This window comes from Mustelus asterias, chromosome 3 (genome assembly GCF_964213995.1).
Source record: "Mustelus asterias chromosome 3, sMusAst1.hap1.1, whole genome shotgun sequence".
NCBI lineage: Eukaryota > Metazoa > Chordata > Chondrichthyes > Carcharhiniformes > Triakidae > Mustelus > Mustelus asterias.
In genome coordinates this window covers 61,681,541-61,703,487 of record NC_135803.1, presented here as the reverse complement: position 1 = coordinate 61,703,487, position 21,947 = coordinate 61,681,541, and the positions used below count along the sequence as shown (strand labels likewise).

At 43.7% G+C, this 21,947-nt stretch overlaps 1 protein-coding gene across 1 annotated transcript in view; it reads right to left on the bottom strand.

The window, feature by feature from the left end:
• The window catches only part of LOC144491355 (pinopsin-like), a 125,554-nt gene that overhangs the window by 39,632 nt on the left and 63,975 nt on the right, over positions 1-21,947 (bottom strand). The window contains exon 3 of the mRNA XM_078209052.1: positions 1,468-1,698. Within this exon, the coding sequence (XP_078065178.1) occupies positions 1,468-1,698 (231 nt within the window). The remainder of the gene's footprint in view (positions 1-1,467; positions 1,699-21,947) is intronic.

The following is a 21,947-nucleotide window of genomic DNA, read 5'->3' as shown; positions in this document are numbered from 1 at the left end:
CTGGGAGTACACACTGCCAGAAGGACGTAGAGGCTTTGGAGGGAATACAGAAAAGTTTTACCAGGATGTTGCCTGGTATGGAGGATAATTGCTATGAAGAGAGATTGAATGAACTGGGATTGTTCTCCCTGGAAAGACGGAGGCTGAGGGGCAACCTGATAGAAGTTTATAAAATGATGAGCGGCATAGAAAAGGTGAACAGTTGGAAGCTTTTTCCCAGGGCAGAAATGACAATTACAAGGGGGCATAAGTTTAAGGTAAGGTGGGAAAGGTTCAGTAGAGATGTGTGGGGGAAATGTTTTACACAGAGGGTGGTGGGGGCCTGGAATGCGCTGTCAAGCGAGGTGGTTGAGGCACGTTAGCAACATTTAAGACTTACAGATCTGGATGGGACAATGTGATCAGTGCAGGCTTGCTGGGCCAAAGGGCCAGTCCCTGTGCTGTACTGTTCTTTGTTCTTTGGGAGAAAGACACTGTTATTCTTGGCACAGCAGTAGCTGGGTTACAGGGTGGCAATTTCAATCTGCTGCCTCTTTACTTGCATTGCCAACACAAAAATCCTTTATCCAGGTTGCATTACAATATACTTCAACAACAACAACAACAACTTGCATCAATCTAGCACCTTTAATGTAGTAAAATCTCCAAAGGTGCTTCACAGGAGTGGTATCAAACACCTCAAGTTACATTAGGAAATATCAGGACAGATGAACAAATGTTCAATTAAAGAGTTAGATTTTAAGGAATGTCTTAAAGGAGGATAAAGAGAGATCGAGAGGCCAAAATGTTTAGGGAGGGAGTTCCAGAACTTAGGCCCAAGGCAGCCTCTAGCATGTCCGCCAATAGTCAGGTGATTATAATCGGGAATGTGCAGGAGGCCAGAGTTAGAGGAACAATATCTCAGTGGCTTGTAGGGCTGAATGAAGTTAGAGAGATAGGGAGATTGTTGAAGTCATGGAGAGATTTGAAAACAAGGATAAGAATGTTAATATCTGCAGCCAGTGTAGGTTGGTGAGTATAGTGATGATGGATGAATGGGACATGCTGCAAATTAAGATACCAGCAGCAGAGGTTTGGAAGATTTTAAGTTTACGATGAGTGGAAAATGGGAAGCCGGCCAAAAGTGCTTTGGAACAATCAAGACAAGAGATAAAAATGGCACTGGTGTATTAAAATTTCAGATTCTGGTGTGCCAAGCAGGAAATGCAGATATTCAATTGCACGTTAAGCATCTCAACTTTCACACCACTGCAGTTTTGAATCCATCCCACTCCCCCACCACGCCAAAGACGGATATTCTAAGTATTTACAGTAGAAATGACCTCTTGTTTTGTGGGTCTGTGATTCATTCTGTTGTCAGATGGAGGAAATAAATGTTGACAATTTGAATGCTGGAATGTGATTTTTCTCCCAGACCTGCATTAAAGAAGTGTCAGCGACATCAAACAATCTTTGCATGCATCTTACCTGTTTGTTCAGAAATACATAAATAATGGGGTTATAGACAGTGCTGCTCTTTGCAAGGACCGATGGGACAATACTGGCAATTGGCGAGACCAAGCCAGGATGTCCAAAAGTGGCTACAAGTGCTACAGTTCCATACGGCAACCAGCAGAGTAAGAAGCAGATCACCATTAGAGTCACCATGAGCAGCACCTTGCGTTCCTTTGCATGTCCTATGGAATGTCTGGCAGTCACCTGTTGAGACAAAATGTAGGGGAAAATATCTGAAACACATAAAGAGTTCAGATCCAAGAGTAAAATTAAGCTGGAGTTTGTTATAGGTTTGTCGATAGAATTACTGCATTAGCAAAGATTTGGAAAATACAGTTATAGATTTTAATCTCCGCTTTAACCAAATCCCCTTTCATTTTGTGGGGAATGGTTTCACATTATAGCTAAAAGGTTGTAGAATCTGAAGGTGCCCAACTTTGATACAAAGAAAGGACTACACAACTCCTAGAATCACAGAATCCCTACAGTGCAGAAGGAGGCCATTTGGCCCATCGGGTCTGCACCGAACACAATCCCACCCAGGCCCTACTCCCATATCCCCATATATTTACCCTGCTGATCTCCCTGACACTATTTAGCATGGCCAATCAACCTAACCCACACATCTTTGGACTGTGAGAGGAAACCGGAGCACCCGGAGGAAACCCACGCAGACACAGGGAGAACGTGCAAAGTCCACACAGACAGTCACCCAAGCCAGGAATTGAACCTGGGTTCCTGGTGCTGTGAGGCAGCAGTGCTAACCACTGTGCCACCGTGTCCTGATTTGCAAAGAATCAACACTTTTATACAGAGAAGTGGTGGACTCATGGCAGAACATACTAACATAAGAAATAGGAACAGCAGATGGTCATTCAGCCCCTTGAGCCTGCTCCGCCATTCAATAAAATCATCTGTTTGCATTTCACTTTCCCATTAACCATTAATTATTGGTCAAAAAGAAAAGAGAGGTGTACGTTAGGTCCAGGCGGCTAAAAACGGAGGGAGCTCTGGAGGAATACAAAGAAAGTAGGAAAGAACTCAAACGAGGAATTAGAAGGGCAAAAAGGGGTCACGAAATGTCCTTGGCAGACAGGATTAAGGAGAATCCAAAGGCATTTTATTCATACGTTAGGAACAAAAGGGTTATCAGGGAAAAAATCGGACCTCTCAGGGACAAAAGTGGGGAATTATGCTTAGAGCCCAAAGAAGTAGGGAAGATCCTAAATGAATACTTTGCGTCGGTATTCACAAAGGAGAGGGATGTGTTGACTGGGAGTGTCTCGGAGGGGAGTGTTGACCCGTTAGAGAAAATCTCCATTACAAGGGAGGAAGTGTTAGGTTTTTTTAGGGAATATAAAGACTGACAAATCCCCAGGGCCTGATGGAATCTATCCAAGGCTGCTCAGGGAGACGAGAGATGAAATCGCTGGACCTCTGACGCAAATCTTTGTCTCGTCACTGGACACAGGTGAGGTCCCAGAGGATGGGAAGATAGCTAATGTGGTCCCGTTATTTAAGAAGGGGAGGAAGGATAACCCGGGAAATTATAGGCCGGTGAGCTTGACGTCCGTGGTAGGGAAGTTGTTGGAGAGGATTCTTAGAGATAGGATGTATGCGCATTTAGAAAGGAATAAACTCATTAACGATTAGTCAGCATGGTTTTGTGAGAGGGAGGTCATGCCTCACTAACCTGGTGGAGTTTTTTGAAGAAGTGACTAGAATGGTTGACGTGGATGTTGTCTATATGGACTTTAGTAAAGCGTTTGACAAAGTCCCTCATGGTAGGTTGGTGCAAAAGGTTGGATCTCATGGGATAAAGGGGGTGGTGGCTAGATGGTTGAAGAACTGGCTTGGTCACAGAAGACAGAGGGTGGTAGTGGAAGGGTCTTTTTCTGGCTGGATGCCTGTGACTAGTGGTGTTCCGCAGGGCTCTGTATTGGGACCTCTGCTGTTTGTGATTTATATAAATGACCTGGAAGAAGGTGTAACTGGGGTGATCAGTAAGTTTGCGGACGACACGAAAATGGCTGGACTTGCAGATAGTGAAGAACATTGTCAGAGGCTACAGAAGGATATAGATAGGCTGGAAATTTGGGCAAAGAAATGGCAGATGGAGTTCAATCCAGATAAATGCGAAGTGATGCATTTTGGTAGAACTAACGTAGGGGGGGCTATACGATAAATGGCAGAACCATAAAGGGTGTAGATACGCAGCGGGACCTGGGTGTGCAAGTCCACCGATCCTTGAAGGTGACGTCACAGGTGGAGAAGGTAGTGAATAAGGCATATGGCATGCTTGCCTTTATACGATGGAGCATAGAGTGTAAAAGTTGGGGTCTGATGTTGCAGTTGTATAGAACGTTGGTTCGGCCGCATTTGGAATACTGCGCCCAGTTCTGGTCGCCACACTACCAGAAGGATGTGGAGGCTTTGGAGAGAGTGCAGAGGAGGTTTACCAGGATGTTGCCTGGTATGGAACGGCTTAGTTATGAGGAGAGATTGGGTAAACTGGGGTTGTTCTCACTGGAAAGACAGAGGATGAGGGGTGACCTAATAGAGGTGTATAAAATTATGAAAAGCATAGATAGGGTGAACAGTGGGAAGCTTTTTCCCAGGTCGGTGGTGACGTTCACGTGGGTCATAGGTTCAAGGTGAGGCAGGGGAGGTTTAACACGGATATCAGAAGGACGTATTTTATTCAGAGGGTGGTGGGGACCTGGAATGTGCTGCTGGCCAAGGTGGTGGCGGCGGACACACTGGGAACGTTTAAGACTTATCTAGCTCGCCACATGAACGGAGTGGGAATGGAGGGATACAAAAGAATGGTCTAGTTTGGACCAGGGAGCGGCGCGGGCTTGGAGGGCCGAAGGGCCTGTTCCTGTGCTGTCTTGTTCTTTGTTCTTTAACCTCCAATAACCTTTGATTCCCTTGCCTAACCTATCTACCTCTGCTGTAAATATATTTATTGACCTCACTTCCACCATCTTCTGAGATAGAGGGCAGAATTTTCCCATCCCGCCAGCCATGGGAATCGTAGCAGGTGACCATGCAAAGGTCCGTTAACCTCGAGAGTGATTTTCCAGTCTTGGGGTGAGCGTGGCCAGAAAATCCTGCCCAGAGAGTTCCAAAGTTACACTACTCTCTGAGTTAAAAAAAACTCCTCATCTGTGTCCTTTCCCTGATCTCTAACTGTAAACTCAACAGAAGACTGTTGGGAAGCCTGGAGTAACTCGCTGAATAGTGAAGAATCATCACAAAATTTACTGACAGAGGTCCTGGGGATTTGGACAGGAGGATCAAAGTTTGCTGATGAAGAAGACTGTGAATGCAGCAGAATGTGAGTTGGAATGGACAACCTATATGTGCAGGGACGGATGGAATAGTCACAATAATGTTACCGAATGTGATTTTCCAGCATTTTCTGTTTTTGATTTAACGCACTCATGTCTGCACTTGTAGACCCTGCTTGCAACATTCTATATAATAATGACCCAAAAAGCTATCAGGATAACTGTTCATTCCCAACAATCCCGGGTTATTCCAAGTAAAAATAACATGAGATGGGCTTTATCAACCTGTGTTGTCACTAAGATCAGCTATTTCCACCGAGAATACATTGCCTGATGTCAACCCAGCCTCAGCTTATCTTCCGCTGAACCTCATTTGTACCTATCAAACCTGTAGTCTTGATTATTTAAACCCACTCTTCTATCCTCCATAAACATGAGGTCCATAAACATGTGTGGCATGCTGGCACAGTGGTTAGCATGGCTGCCTCATAGTGCGAGGGACCTGGGTTCGATTCCTGGCTTGGGTGACTGCGCACATTCTCCTTGTGTCTGTGTAGGTTTTGTCCAGGTGCTCTGGTTTCCTTCCACAATCCCACAAGATGTGCTGGTTAAGTGCATCGGACATGCTAAATTCTCTCTCAATGTACACAAACAGGCACTGGAGTGCAGGACTGGGGGATTTTCACATGAACTTCATTGCAAGCCTACGTGTGACATAAATAACTAGGTTATCCAAAATCTTGCTGCCCATGTTCTCGCTCACACCAAATCCCACTCCCGGATCACCCCTGTGCTTGCTAACCTACATTAGTTCCCTCTCAAGCAACTCCTTGATTTTAAAATTCTTATCCTTGTTTTCAAATCCCTCAATGGCTTCACTGGTATGTAGAATTCTCTTCACCGGAATGTAGTGGAAGATGGATCTTTGAATTTATTTAAGGCAGAGTTTTAAGATTGTCATTATGCGAGGGAGTCAAGAGGCAGACAGGAAAGTGGAGGTGTAATCTCTTCTACAATTACAATCCTCCACGATATCTCTGCTATCTAATTCTGGCCACTTGAGCAGCCTTGATGTTAATGGCTCCATGCTCATAGCTGCAAAGGCCCTAAACTCTCTAATTTCCTCTTAAACCACTATGCTCCTCTACTTATCTTCCTTCTTTTAACACATTCCTTAAAACCTACCGCTTTGACCAGGGGTTTTTTGGCCATCTGCTTTAATATCACCTTATGTGGCTTGGTGTCTGATTTTGCTTCATGGAGCTCTGATGAAGAACCCGAGACATTTTAATACATTAAAAAAGGCTATCTAAATTTAACTTGTTATACAAAGGAATGCAATGCTACTGAATTGAGCTTCACAGTTGGAAACACTTTAATGTGCTTTTATTACATGGGTGTTTTACCGGAGTCTGCCTGGCAAGCAGTTGAACATTTGCTGTCCAGGTGCTGTTTGTTGGATTGGATCTGAAAGAGAAGATACCTGCCCGCTGTCTGGTACCTTACACTGGTTAGAAGCACAGGCAGTGACTCTGGTGAAAATAGTAGGTCCACAATGCCACCAAGGTAAACCAGGCTATTTATGTTTCCAACCCCAGGTAAAGTGAAGAGCAATCTTCTAGTCATCAACTGCATTTAAATAACATGAGGGCACCTCATTTCTGTTCATTAAGAATTGTTCGCTTAACTTTGAAACTTCCCACTGTGTTCGATGATTTAACTGACAAGACCGTTCCAGTTGGTGAGAGTCAGGGCACACGAAGCCCAGAAAATTTAGCATTCAACAATTTTTCTGGTTGGGTTTGAGAAAATGAAAGAAATGAAATCACATCAGACCTCATGTTATTCCAGAATCAGGGATCACAGTCTGAAGACACGGGGTAAACCTTTAAAATAAAGGGCATCACAGTGGCACACTGGTTAGCACTGCTGCCTCACAGCACCAGGGACCTGGGTTTAATTCCAGCCTTGTGTGACTGTGTGGGGTTTGCACATTCTCCTCTTGTCTTCAAGGGTTTCATGCGGGTGCTCTGGTTTCCTCCCACACTCCAAAGATGTGCAGATTAGATTCACCATGGTAAATTGCCCCTTAGTATCAAAAGATGTGTAGGTTGGGGGCGATTAGCAAGGTAAATATGTGGGGTTACAGGAATAGGGTCTGGTTGGGATGCTCTATCGGAGTTAGTGCAGACTCGATAGGCCGAATGGTCTCCTTCTGAATTCCACGGATTCTATGAGATTCTATGAGATGTCGATGGATGGTTTACAATATGTGAAACCCATAAATGCTGACAGTGTACCAAGTTCTCCCATGTAAGTTGCAGCTTAAATTGATGTCATGTGGAAGTATCCATTAAGTGCTATGCAGATTGTGAAGGGTGAACAGTAAATGTTGAACAAATTGATGGGTACTTTGTGACATGCATTCTAGATTTGTATGACTTCTGTACGGTTCTGTTGAATAGCCTTTCCAAGTTCCCTAATGTATTCAGCTTTTTTCCCAGCTTTTTTTCCTGGATGTTGCAGGTATGGTAAGCCTGACCTCCGTTTGACGTGATGGACTGTCATTTTAAGAATAACTGCTGCAGAGGAAAGAACCATCTTCAGTTGTGCAGGTCACCTCCACAGCCATCATAGGAACATAGGAGCAGATGTAGGCCATTTGGCCCTTCCAGCCTGCATCATTCAATAAGATCATGGTTGGATCTGTTTGTAGTCTCACCTCCACTTTCCTGTCTGCCTCTTGACTCCCTCGCATAATAACAATCTTAAAACTCTGCCTTAAATAAATTCAAAGATCCATCTTCCACTACATTCCGGTGAAGAGAATTCTACATACCAGTGACCCTTGGTGAAAAACCTCCTCCTCATCTCTGCCTTAAAAGGAAGGCCTCTTATTTTTAAACAGTGTCTCATAGATTTAGTCTCCCCCGCAAAGAGGAAACATCCCCTTGGTACGCACCCTAACCAGTTCCATCCAGATATTGTATGTTTCAATAAGATCACCTTTCATTCTCCTAAACTCCAATGGGCATCGGCCCAATCTGTTCAACCTTTCTTTATAAGACAACCCTTTCATCCCAGGAATAAGTTCAGTAATTCTTCTCTGAGCTGCTTCTAAAATAATGATATATTTTTTTAAATAAAGAAACTAAAACTGCACACAGTACTCCAGATGTAGTCTCACCAAGATCCTGCACAGCTGTCTTAAAATTTCTTACTTTTATACTCTGTTGCTCTTGCAATAAATGCCAATATTCAATTTGCATTCCTAACACTTGCTGTACCTGCATATTAACTGAATGTGATCCATGTACCAGGACACCTAGATCCCTCTACTATCAAGTTCTGGAATCTTTCTCCATTTAAATAGTACATTGCTTTTCTATTCTTCCTCACTTAACTGGTTTTTACAGGCTATTTACCTCTGCTTGACAACTTACATCTCTACCTATCTTGGTATATTTGGCAAATTGATTAACCATAGATTTGTTCCCTTCATCAAACAAGAGGTCCTGTGCTCAGATTGTTCATTCTCTGTTTGCACAGCTATCCAGTTCCACACAAACATCTTTTTTTCTCCTGGATTTCTGTAGAAGAAAGCTGAGCTGGGGTTCAGAGGAGTGGGCAAATGTCTTCACACACATGGGAGGTCTAAGTCAAAGAGCTTGCCTCCCTTGCTTATTATCTGCCAAATCCTTTTGAAAAAGAGAATTGTTTTGGTGCTTTCGATGTGCAACTTTGTAATGTAGGAAAACAAATATAGCTTTTGAAAAGGTTGGGAAATGCTCTAGTCAATTGAAGCCCACATATGCCACATTTCACAGCTGCATTCGAAGAACTACCAGGTTATAAGTTGTGCCTCCTACTTATTAAGCATTCTCTTGGGAGCTGAGTCAGCATGGAAATAGCCAGGGTCAACTCTCTCTGCCACTTGCTCACTGTGACACAACTCCATAATGAACATTACAGTATTTTTCTCTGAGTGCTTTCACTCAGGACATGGTATGCAGTGAGAATAGATAGCATGGTTTAGAGGAACAGGTAGCTTTGGAACTAAGCTTTTCACCACTAGGCGCATTTAGGCATGCATTTGGGTCAAACCGTTATAGGGAGTACACAATAAATGGGGATATACGAAGAGGGTTAGATGAAGTGAGAGATCTTGGCGTACAAATACATAGGTCCCTAAAGACAACCAGATATGCAGGATGGCGGGGCTGGCCAGCGATTGAGCTGGTCAGCAATTGGGAGGCTGGCAGTGCGGGGCTAGAACGTATGCACTGATCTTGGTGCTGAGAGATTGGCACATACGCAGTGGCCCGCTCAGTACAATGCCACCAGCCTCTCCAGCGGAAATAGGCCCTGCCACCTGATTTTCAGCGTGATGCATGCTAAGGCACTCTGATGCAGAGTGTGCGAGCTTCATTTTGAAAATCCCACTGAAAAATCAGTGGGATTTACTTCAGTTTTTATGTGAATTCTGCATTTAGAATTTTTTTGAGAGAATCCCACCCTTGGTCTCTCAGGAAATCAAAGGGTATGGGGAGCTGGTGGGATAAAGTGGGCTTGACGATCTTGTTAAACAGAAGGCATGAGGAGCTTTATGATGTACTCTCACTCCTATTTCTTTTGTTCTAATGTAAAATTAGCATACAAACTTTTCGTACATTTGTACTAAATTGTGTAGCGTGCTATTTAACATTAGTCTTAGTTCATTAATTTTTAAGGCCACATGCTTGAGAAACAGAGATCTGAAAAGATTTTGATGCCACTGATCATGTAATGATTAGCATTTACTGCGACATTGAAAACAGCAGGATTACTCTAACTTGTCAGGAATAGAAATCTCCCATATACAGTGAAGAGATATATTGTACAGCTAAGTTCAGTGGGCTGGACGCCAGGTTTGTGATGCAGAGTGATGCCAACAATGCAGGTTCAATTCCTGTACAGGCTGAGGTTATTCATGAAGTCCCCACTCTCTCAACCTTGCCCCTTGCCTGAGATGTGGTGATCCTCAGGTTACATCACCACCCGTCAGCCCTCCCCCTCTAAGACGAGAGCAGCCGATGGTTGTCTGGGACTATGGCGGCTTTACCTTTACAGCCAATAGTTTCAGACTAATTGGCGCAACTCTTTGTTCAAATTACAGAGCATCATACTAGTGACTGTGGTTTCTTTTAAAATTGATTCATCAGAGCACTTCATATGGATGTTTTTTTTTAACATTTCACTAATTGACTTTTCGTCAAAGCTTCACACTTTGCTAGAAGGAATCTATTTACTTATTTTAATGTGCCACTCGCAAAATCAATATTCTAGACTGTGGCATTTAACATGTCAATTACCTGAGATTGCAGAGATTAACATGTGGATTAGTTGGTTGCAGAGATTACTAATGCTCAATGTATGTTTATTCTCTTATTTAAATACAATTTGGCATGCCTTTGTGACCAAAATCATTTAAAAAAGTTGCCTATGAGTTATGGACATCAGTAAAATATGTATTTATTACCAAACCCTGAATATGCTGAAAGAATGTTGATCCAGGTGCTTTTTTCAACCATTGGGTGATGTGATATCGGTGATGCCTTGTGGATCCCCGCACTCACCTCCATTTCCCAATGATGTCACGCCCCACCCAATGACAATGGTGCGACACGATGGCACAGTGGTTAGCACTGCTGCCTCATAGCGCCAGGGACCTGGGTTTGATTCCAGCCTTGGGTGACTGTGTAGAGTTTACACCTTCTCCTTGTGTCTGCGTGGGTTTCCTCCGGGTGCTCCCGTTTCCTCCCACAGTCCAAAGATGTGTGGCTTAGATGAATTGGCCATGCTAAATTGCCCCTTGATGGGCAAGATGTGCAGGTTAAGTGGATTAGTAATGATCACTGTGTGGGGTTAGGGTGGGGAATTGGGCCTCGGTAGAGTGCTCTTTTGGAGGGTTGATGCAGTCTTGATGGGCCGAATGGCCTCATCTGCACTGTAGGGATTCTATGATTTATAATGCCGCACCCTCCAGCAAAATCATGCCCCATGCCCAATGATGTTTGTATTTCAAATGCTAAATAGTTATTGGTCTTACTTTAGCCAATGTTCATCCCTCATGTGAACAAATTATTACAGGATATTAAAGGAGAATTCAGTACCTGCCCTTGATGAAAGTTTTTAAAAGTTTTTAAATAAAGATGCAACATTGATTCAACACATTTCATTTCATTAGACAGTAAATACTAATTTAAAATGATACTGTGATCCTACAAAGCGCACACTGCAGGTGGTTTTAAACTCATTCTTTCACTATTTATCTGTTAGCATGTTGTTTCCTGACCTTTCAGTTGCATAATCGACAGTGGTAATATTACGGGAGTCAATCTGACATATCACCAGTGAACACTGAAACCACAGGTAGCCACTCACTTACTCAGCTCCCCCTGAAAATAACGTGATTGGCACAGAGAGCCCCCAAATAATTCCTGTGGTTGCTGCATCCACTGTTTGAATAAAGTAGACAGGTTTAAGCATTTGTTACAATATAGCAAACAGAGGAAAGTTGCGTCAGAAATTAACCACCTGGGGCACAGTGGTTAGCACTGCCGCCTAACAGCACCAGGGACACTCGTTCGATTCCCGGCTTGGGTCACTGTCTGTGCGGAGTTTGCACGTTCTCCTTGTGTCTGCGTGGGTTTCCGCTGGGTGCTCCAGTTTCCTCCCACAGTCTGAAAGACATGTTGGTTAGGTGCATTGGCCATGCTAAATTCTCCGTCAGTGTACCTGAACAGGCATCAGAGTGTGGCGACTAGGGGATTTTCACAGTAATGTCATTACAGTGTGAATGTAAGCCTACTTGTGACACAAATAAATAAACTTAAACCATCTGTGTAATAGCACCAACAAAAATTTCACAATCATCAAGGTCCAGAGGGTCATCCTGAGGTGCATCCAGGACATTCAGAACTCAGTGGATCAGTGTCTGGGTCACTGATTCAAACACACGGCTGAGCACGATACTGTGCTTCCTAATAATGTGACTAACATCTTCAGAGAGCAACGTTGTGCTGGGAATTTGCCACTCTGTCTGGGTTGGTATCTCTGGCCAGGCACTGGGAAGAGAAAATGTGGCCTTGCTGTGGGCTGTGTGCCAAACTGATTACTGCCCCAACGCGTGGCTGCAAATAACCGCAGGAGCCCCAATTTCCTCGCAGCTTGGCACAAATTGGGTGCGAATCCGGGGGAAAGGCGTGCTGTCTGTAATTAGCAAAGAAATAAATGCTGGTCTAGACAGCAGCGGCCACATTCCATGTGGGAAGCCCAAAATAGGCGGGTCTAAGTATGAACCAGAGGTGATCATCCACCTTCAACTGCAGAACCAGGGAGAACACAGAGGAAATGAGACTTAAATGAGTTCAATTAAAATAAAAAGAAATAGCATTAAAGAGGAACTACATTTGGAAGGGAAATAAGTGGAACTTCAAATAAATGTGACTTAACCAGTTTGCAGCTTGGGTCTAATCCGACAGAAGGGAGATAGGAGGACACAGTCACAAAAGCCAGGCTGCAATGATGCAGGAAAGCTTGAGCCAACGCTTCCCCTGAAACATCCCTGATATCCCCCTGCCACTCTCCAGCAGCTAAACTCCCTGTTTGATAAGCCACGACAGGTCAACTTCCTTTGCTCAAACCCCTTCCATTCTTCATCCTCCCTAACCCGCTCCTTTAGGGGATCCTGGCACCCACTCTTCCCAACCTGCTCTTTGTGCCTTCAGCAATTTCTTGACCACTCTGGGGACTGATAACATCATGGCTTCGGCAGGAGCCACCACTACTGGCGTAAGGGAGAAGGCGGTGGTGGTAGCAGTGCCTAGGGGGCAGTGGTGAGGGTGGATCTGGAGCCAGGGTGAGGGCTGAGGCTGGGGTGGGGACCTCAGGTGATATTGCAGCTTTGACCGGCCTGGCAGAAGGCACCACTTTGGCCACTTTAGTTTAGGTTTTTCTTTCTTCTTCTCTCTTTTGGCATAGAAAACATTGAGGCTCTTGTCATCCTGCTCGGCCATGCTGGGCTGCTGGTAGTGGGAGAGAATGCCCCTTAAAGGATCTAGCTTTAAGCCTTCATGGTGACCTGTTGGAGTGGGGAGGGACTGCTCACCCGTCCCCAGAGCTGCTCATCGAACAGGGTGTCAGGGCTGGGCCTGAAGCCAGACACTCACAGCCATCCCGGCTTGGTGACTCAGGGGGGCAGGGCAACACAGGAGGGAATGGAAGCAGGCCAGAGGCGCCTGGAGTAGAGTGGACAGCAGCATGCAGAGACGGACTTACAACAACTCTGAGCTCCGCGCTCTAAGGAGACTCAACCAATCAAAGCCTGATGTTGCTTTGCATTGCCTGCTGACAGCTCTGAATGTGCCGATTGAGTCTATCAGACTCTGATTGGCTCCCCCACAGCCATCGGACAGCCTGGGGCTCCCATTGGTCAGGGCCCTGTGCCGTGGCATAGTGTGTTTCATTGTAAGTCTGCCTCTGCTTGATTGGCCAATTTTGTAAGTATTCAGAGTAGATACATAGCATGGAAATAGAGTCAGATATAAGGATGAAAGCAGGAATGATCAGTTATATAATTATCTGAACATTCTAAAATGATCCAAGAAGAGTGTTAGCAGACAAAATTTGACATCAAACCACATTATGAAATATTGGGAGAATGATCAAAAGATTAGTTCAACTGGTAGGTTCTAAAGAACATCTTTAAGGTGGAGATTTAGGGAGGGAATCCCAGATTTTAGGATTGAGGCAGCTGAAGCCATGACCAACAGAGATGGAGCAGAGGAAATCAGAAAAGTGCAAGAGGACATAGTCGCACAACACAGAGACTAGGGAGAGTTTAGGGGATGGACCAGATTAAAGGGAGTAGGAAGAGTGAAACCATGGACAGAAATGAACACAGGATGTGGACTTTAAAATTCCGGCATTGCTGGGTTAGGTATGCATCGTAGATTCCCTTCCCTGAAGGACATTTCTGAATCTTTTGGTTTTTCTGACTTCCAGAGTGACATCTTAAAAATGTATTCATTAAGAGGAAGCAGGTGTCATTGGCAAGCCAAGCATTTATCACCCATCCCTAATTGTCCTCGAGAAAAAGCACTGTAGATACACCCATGAAGGTTCTGGATAGAGAAATCCAGAATTTTGGCTCATCAGCCCGTGAAGGGACAGTGAAACTTTTTCCAAGTCAGGATGGCTTGGAGGAGAATTTTGAGGTAAGGCTGTTCCCATGTGCCTGCTGTCCTTGACCTTCCATGTAGTAGGGTTTATGGGTTGTTCTTGAGACAGCCTTGGTGAGTTACTGCAATGTATACTGTGTTTGGTACATACTGCAATCACATTGCACTAGTGGTGGAGAGAATGAATGGATGGGGCGAGTAAAGAGAGATGCTTTGTCCTGGAGGGCATCGAGCTTCTTGAGTGTTGTTGGAACTGCACCCATCCTAGCAAGAGGAGAGTATTCCATTGCACTCTTGACTTGTGCCTTGTGGATGGGATTTGAGGAGTCAGGAGGGTGAGTTACTCACTGCAGAATTCTCAGTCTGCGATTAGTTCCTGTAATACTATTTATGTGTCTGATCCAGACAAGTTTTGCTTTAATAGTGAACCCTGGGATTTTGATAGTGGGCGAGTTATGATAATAATGCCATTGTAGAAAGTAAAAGCTCATGGTATAGGGGCATGGATTGAAGAATGGCCAGCTAACAGGAAACAGAGAGTTGGCATAAATGGGTCTTTTTCTGATTGGCAGGATGTGATGAGTGGTGTGCCAAAGGGTTCAGTGCAGGGGCCTCAACTTTTTAAAATGTATATAAATGACTTGGATGAAGCAGCACTTACAATCCAGACTCTTCTGTTTTTGATGCCTTGGTAGGCAAATGCAATATAATCTTGAAAATTATCATACTCAGTCTTCTCATAGTTCATTTGTTGATTAAATTAACTCATTGTATGTGGGTCAGAAACATTTGTCATTCTGTCACAAGCTATCTTCAAGCTTCCTATATCCATTTGAAAGAGACAGAGTTGTATCTCCAGGGCATCCTGTTCTACATCAATGAACTGGACTATGTATGGTTGTCAACTCCTAGTCACTCCCTTTCCTGAATTTTCAGCTTAATATCTGGGCCTGTGTGTTTCAACCGTGATATTGGTAGGTCATTCCACACCTTCGGCAAGTCTTCAGAGCTCTGGCAATCATTTGAAGATTTACATCTGACAGATCTGATACATCAGTTTTGCTCCTACATTTTGATTCATGGATAAAACTTTAATGCCCCATTTCATTTTTCCCAATGGTTCATCTAGTGAAAGTTCTGCTGTGTGTGAAAGTGAGAACTGTAGATGAAGAAGATGTATATGTAGATCCCAGGGTGATTCTGAGTATGTTTTCCTCAAAGCTTTTAGGCTAGATTAAAGAGAAACCTTGTACAGCATCCCAGTAATTTTTGATTATCAGGTAGCCATTGCCATAAGGTGTGAATGTGTTGAATGTGGTATGTAGAGATCGGTTACCTCTGTTGGTTGCAATCACTAGAGTGTAATGCAGAATAATGCCAATGGCATGTGTTCAATCCTGTACCTGCTGTCGTAGTTCACGGAGGCCTGGTCCTTTGCCTTGCCCCAAACCTATGGAGTAGTGAGCCTTAAGCTATATCTAACCAATTATCCCTCTCAGGTGGAGAGAGAGCCCTTTGGTCCTTCGTAGCCGATGCTAATTGTGAGAGCAGGAATTGGGTTGGTGACGGTGCTCAGCACAGTTGGATTGCAAGCTTACACTCATGCAGAATGGCCAACGCAATGAGGCACAGATTCCCACTGAGGAGGAACTGTAGCATGGTGAGAAAATGTTGCTTCTTCAGTAAGGATATACATGGGAGATGACTGTTACATTTGCAAGCTGCTAATCTGCAAAGGTAATATCAGTTTATGCTACACTGTTAACAATTATAAAATGAATTATTGTTGCTTCTGACATATAAGTTGACTTGATGTATAAGATGACACTATTTGATTCAACGCTAAAAGTCATTTTTTGCATATACTCGGAGTACAATCAACCCCTCCGTTTCAGCTATGAAATGCGTTACTCACCTTAGTGGTCAGCCTCACATTTTTACTGCAGAAATGCTTGTTTCACCTACATAGTTCTGGAAGTCGGCACATGGGATCAAGCAGGCGATACTGACTGTGTTGAGAGGATGATGCATAGGAGTTTAAGGCACGCCCACATTGAGCAGATCTTGCGTGACATGGTGAGTGACAAATGGAAATGGACCCTCCAGCAAAACACATAAAGTACAAAGCTGGTTTCATGCTGAAAGTGCAACATTTGCGAACTTGTCGAATAACTGCTGTCTGAGGGAATTCGGTGTCAGTGAAAAACTGTTGCGAGAATAGAAGAAGAAGAAAGCTGCATTGAAGAAGATGCCCAAGACCAAATGCACCATGAAAATAGGTTTCAGCCACTGGCCTGATTTTCATATCCGTGCGTTGAATGGGTTCTTGAAAATCGACAGAATGGTTACATCGTCACCGGGGCCAAATCAAACCCCAAGTTCAGCAAAGACTTCAGGCCAGTGGGGTGAAGTCACTTTAATGAACAAAACAGTCTAATGTTGTGGCAGAAGATCTCGATGCCAAAATTATCATTTTCCAGCAATTCATCAGCAGACAGTGGCAAAATCACAAGTACCCATTAAGTCACATCAGTAACATGCCCAGCAGCTAAACTGAGAAGTGGAAAGGTTCAAAAGCAGTTCTTGCAAAAATTACAGGCCATGGTTTTTTTTGTTTCTTCATGGGATGTGGGCATCATTGGCTGGCCAGCATTTGTTACCCATCCCGAATTGTCCTTGTACTGAGTGGCTTGTGAGGCCATTGCTGAGGGCAGTTAAGAATCAACAATGTTGCTGTGGGTCTGGAGTCACGTATAGGCCAAACCAGGTAAGGATGGTAGATTTCTGTCCCTCAAGGGCATTAAGTGAACCATTACAATCAATGATAGTTATCATGGTCACTATCACCAAGACCAGCTTTATTAATGGAATTTAAACTCCATTAGCTGCTATGGTAGGATTTGAGCCCCATGTCCCCAGGGAATTAACCTGGACCTCTAGAGTACGAGTCCAGTGACATTACCGCTTCTCACCTCACTGATAAGTCATGATTCACGATGGTACTAGCCTGCATGGCCAATGGATTGAAATTAAAGCCTGTGGCGATTTTCTGAGGGTGAAACCATGCCAAACATCAAGGTCTCTGCAGGAGTTTGTGCATGTCCATGCTAACGGTTGGATAGATGAGGTTGGAGTAAAATTAGGCTTGGATAATGTGTGGAATAAACATTCCGGTGGTCCACATAGAGATTTGCAGCTTTTAGTGTGGGATCCCCTATAACTGATGACAGCAAGAGGTGCCTGTGAAAAAATAACACGTTGCAGTTATATCAGGAGGTCTAGTGTACGAGTGATTCAGATGGAAGAGGAGAAAGTTTGGTCTCAAACCAGTGTCCTCTGTTTGAACAGAGGGAAATATGATAGGATGAGGGATGAATTGGCTAAGGTAGACTGGGAGAGCAGGCTGGCAGGTAGGATAGCTGAGGAACAGTGGAGGATTTTTAAGGAGATCCTTTTCAGTTCTCAGCAAAAATATATTCCAGCAAAAAACAAGGATTGTAAGAAAAGGGAGAACCAGCCGTGGATAACGAAGGAAATAAAGGAGGGTATTAAAATAAAAACAGCTGCGTACAGAGTGGCCAAAAATAGTGGAGAAACAAGTGATTGGGAAAAATTTAAGAAACAACAAAGAGAGACTAAGAAAGCGATAAAGAAAGGAAGGATAGACTATGAAGCTAGGCTAGCAATTAATATAAAAAATGATAGTAAAAGTTTTTATAAATATATAAAAAGGAATAGAGTGGCTAGAGTGAATGTTGGACCCTTGGAGGACGAGAGGGGGGAGTTAATAGTGGGAAATGAGGATATGGCTGAGTCTTTAAATACGTTTTTTGTGTCGGTCTTCACGGTGGAGGACACAAATAGTTTGCCAAATATTAACGATAGAGGGTTGGCAGCAGGAGAAATACTTAATACGATTAATGTTACCAGAGAGGCAGTGCTGGGTAGACTAATGGGACTGAAGGTGGACAAGTGCCCGGGTCCGGATGGAATGCATCCCAGGGTATTGAAAGAAATGTCAGAGGTAATAGTGGATGCGTTAGTGATTATTTATCAAAACTCGTTGCATTCTGGGGTAGTGCCGGTTGATTGGAAAACGGCTAATGTTACGCCGCTGTTTAAAAAAGGAAGGAGACAAAAGGCGGGTAACTATAGGCCGGTCAGCTTAACGTCTGTAGTAGGGAAAATGCTGGAATCCATTATTAAAGAGGAGATAGCAGGGCATCTGGATAGAAATGGTTCGATCAATCAGACGCAGCATGGATTCATGAGGGGAAAGTCGTGCTTGACGAACATGTTGGATTTTTATGAAGATGTGACGAGGGCGGTTGATGGAGGAGAACCGGTGGATGCGGTGTTTTTGGATTTCCAAAAGGCATTTGATAAGGTGCCCCATAAAAGGCTGCTGAAGAAGAGTAGGGCACACGGAGTTGGGGGTAGTGTGTTAAAGTGGATTGGGGACTGGCTATCCGACAGGAAGCAAAGAGTCGGAATAAATGGGTGTTTTTCCGGTTGGAGGAAGGTAACTAGTGGCGTGCCGCAGGGATCGGTACTCGGGCCGCAACTGTTTACCATTTATATAGATGATCTGGAGGAGGGGACGGAGTGTAGGGTAACGAAGTTTGCAGACGACACAAAGATAAGTGGAAAAGTGAATCGTGTGGAGGACGGAGAAGATCTGCAGAGAGATTTGGACAGGCTGAGTGAGTGGGCGAGGATATGGCAAATGGAGTATAACGTTGATAAATGCGAGGTTATACACTTTGGAGGAAATAATAACAAATGGGATTACTATCTCAATGGAAACAAATTAAAACATGCTACCGTGCAAAGGGACCTGGGGGTCCTTGTGCATGAGACGCAAAAGCCCAGTCTGCAGGTACAACAGGTGATCAAGAAGGCAAATGGGATGTTGGCCTATATTGCGAGGGGGATAGAATATAAAAGCAGGGATGTCTTGATGCACCTGTACAGGGCATTGGTGAGGCCGCAGCTGGAATACTGTGTGCAGTATTGGTCCCCTTATATGAGGAAGGATATATTGGCATTGGAGGGAGTGCAGAGAAGGTTCACCAGGTTGATACCAGAGATGAGGGGTTTGGATTATGAGGAGAGGCTGAGGAGATTGGGTTTGTACTCGTTGGAGTTTAGAAGGATGAGGGGGGATCTTATGGAGACTTATAAGATAATGCGGGGGCTGGATAGGGTGGAGGCGGAGAGATTCTTTCCACTTAGTAAGGAAGTTAAAACTAGAGGACACAGCCTCAAAATAAAGGGGGGTCGGTTTAAGACAGAGTTGAGGAGGAACTTCTTCTCCCAGAGGGTGGTGAATCTCTGGAATTCTCTGCCCACTGAGGTGGTGGAGGCTACCTCGCTGAATATGTTTAAAGCGCGGATGGATGGATTCCTGAGCGGTAAGGGAATTAAGGGTTATGGGGATCAGGCGGGTAAGTGGTACTGATCCACGTCAGATCAGCCATGATCTTATTGAATGGCGGGGCAGGCTCGAGGGGCTAGATGGCCTACTCCTGCTCCTATTTCTTATGTTCTTATGTCCATCCTTCAACATTTGATTGTGTGTCTCAACAAACCATTCAAGGATCATATTTGCATCAATTGGACTAGGTGGATGATTGCTAGAGAGAGAAAACCTTCAAAAATAGTGGAAATGTGTGTGCTGCCCCACTTGATGTTTTGTGTGGTAACATTATTAAATCCTGGGACGCTATTCATGCAAAAGGTGTCGTCAGATCACCACACATGGATGAAGTGGAGATGCTGGAATTGTTCTCTTAAGTGTAGAGGCAGCTAGGAAGAGATCTAATAGAGGTATTTAAAATCATGAAATGTTTAGGTAAAATAAGTAAAGAGAAACTATTTCCAGTGGCTGAAGGGTCATAAAGCAGAGGGCACTGCTTTAAGGTGATCAGCAGAAGAAACAGTGGTGACATGAGGAAGAAACATTTTCACACAACAAGTGGTTAAGATTTGCAATGCAATGGACTGACGTGTAGAGAGATGGATGCAGATACAAAAGAGAATTGTATAAATACTTGAAGGAAAGAATGTTTTTTCTAAGTGTTGTCTCGGGTGAGGAAGTGAAGGGTAGCCTGCCAACTACCTTGCCAGGTTTTCACACCATATTTTCAGACTGTTAGAAGAAAACGGAAAGCACGGGTCCCACAATCTCATGGTGGCAGAGCTCAACCCTTCAGCAACCTCGGCTGCTGAAAGATCCAAGCACTTTTTTTAAAAACTGGAAATAGGAAAAAGAACCCACCCCTCCTCGACTTGAAGGATCTTACTCCATCCAATGGACACCAGACTCCCCCAGGGAACTCCACCTCCCACAGACCTCCTCAATGGAAGACCCCTCTGAAGTCTTGTAAACACTGCCAGTGTGATGTCACTCGAGGTAGGGAGGAGGATTCCTAGTGTGAGGGGATAATACAGCAGGAAACCCACCAATGATATTTAAATATAGAGTAATAGGGTTCCCAAGCTTTCATGGTGGGAAACTCATTACATCATTGGCAGGGATAGAAATAATCTTGCAGGGAAATCTCATTTTGTAACTCTCCCCTTCCATTCCCTCCTGCCAAAAGTGGGGGGCGAAGAATCCTCCCATTATAAAAATTCATCTTAATGTAATTGCTCTTTTCGTGCTACTGATAAGACTTGTCTCACTGGCAATTAAAAATGGGGTGAGCTCTATAATATATAGGCAATCTTCTCCGACAGTTTATCATCCAAGTGGGAAAGGTGAAAATTACAATCCGGATTTTACTGATATACTGATAACAGTAAAGGAATTAAGGGTTATGGTGAGCGGGTGGGTAAGTGGAGCTGAGTCCATGAAAAGATCAGCCATGAACTTATTGAATGGCAGAGCAGGCTCAAGGAGCCAAATGGCCTACTCCTGATCTTGGTTCTTATGTTCTTATCATGTTTTTATACGAATGTGTTCGTTACTTTTCTGCCCATTTAAGGTGAACAATATCAATATTGGACCATGAAAAGCTTCATAGTTTCAGGTATCATAGGTCAACTGTAACATATTTTGATCTAGGTTTGTCCAAGAAAATTCTAAACTGGAGTTTCCTTCTGTCAGTCTTTCCCACTTCTCTCCTCACCCATCTTTTAGCCTCTCAATTCAACTGGCCCAAGATGCCAACTCATATTAAACTGGATTCATTCTAAATTGTCAAACGGGTACAGCTTCATGAATTGAGCATATGTTCCCTCGGAATGAAGCTTGACTGTTAGATCCTAATCCTCACAGGACATAATAAATATTGTGAAGTTCTTTGACTCTAAATATTTTAATTTCATATTGTTGTTTTTCCACATTTCTTAGATGTTGGAAGTGCTAATTGGTGCTCTATTCTTCAGATCTGGACTTTGATTAAGGGATTGTCAGTGTAATGACAAATGTGTATCTCCAATATGCAAAAGGAACGACAATGCTTCACGGAAAGGGAATATTATATGAAAAAATTCAATTGGGACTCAAGAAATGAATCAGAAATTAATATTTGATTTCAGATGCCTGCTTGTACCACTGCTGAGTATGTGAATACATGTCAGCATGATGTACTGATCGGATTAGAGTCCTTCTGTTCAAATTAATAGTGTGTTAGACAGTCTCTTCAGACAAGTGACAAAACGTTAACAGAACCTAACATTTACTTTACGAATCCAATTACTGCCAAAATGATTCATTATAAGACAACTTATTCTATAGTTTTAACCCATCACACTTTATTAATTCAGGATACATGATGGTTCCCAACAACATACAGTATTTAAGTAACAAATAAACTAAAACAGGTGCAATAAATCAGATCTAATAAGAATCCACCATATGGTTCAGCTCTTACCGGGGTTTGGAGTGAGAAATTAAACTATCTCAACACAACTAAGTTAACAGTGAGTAAAC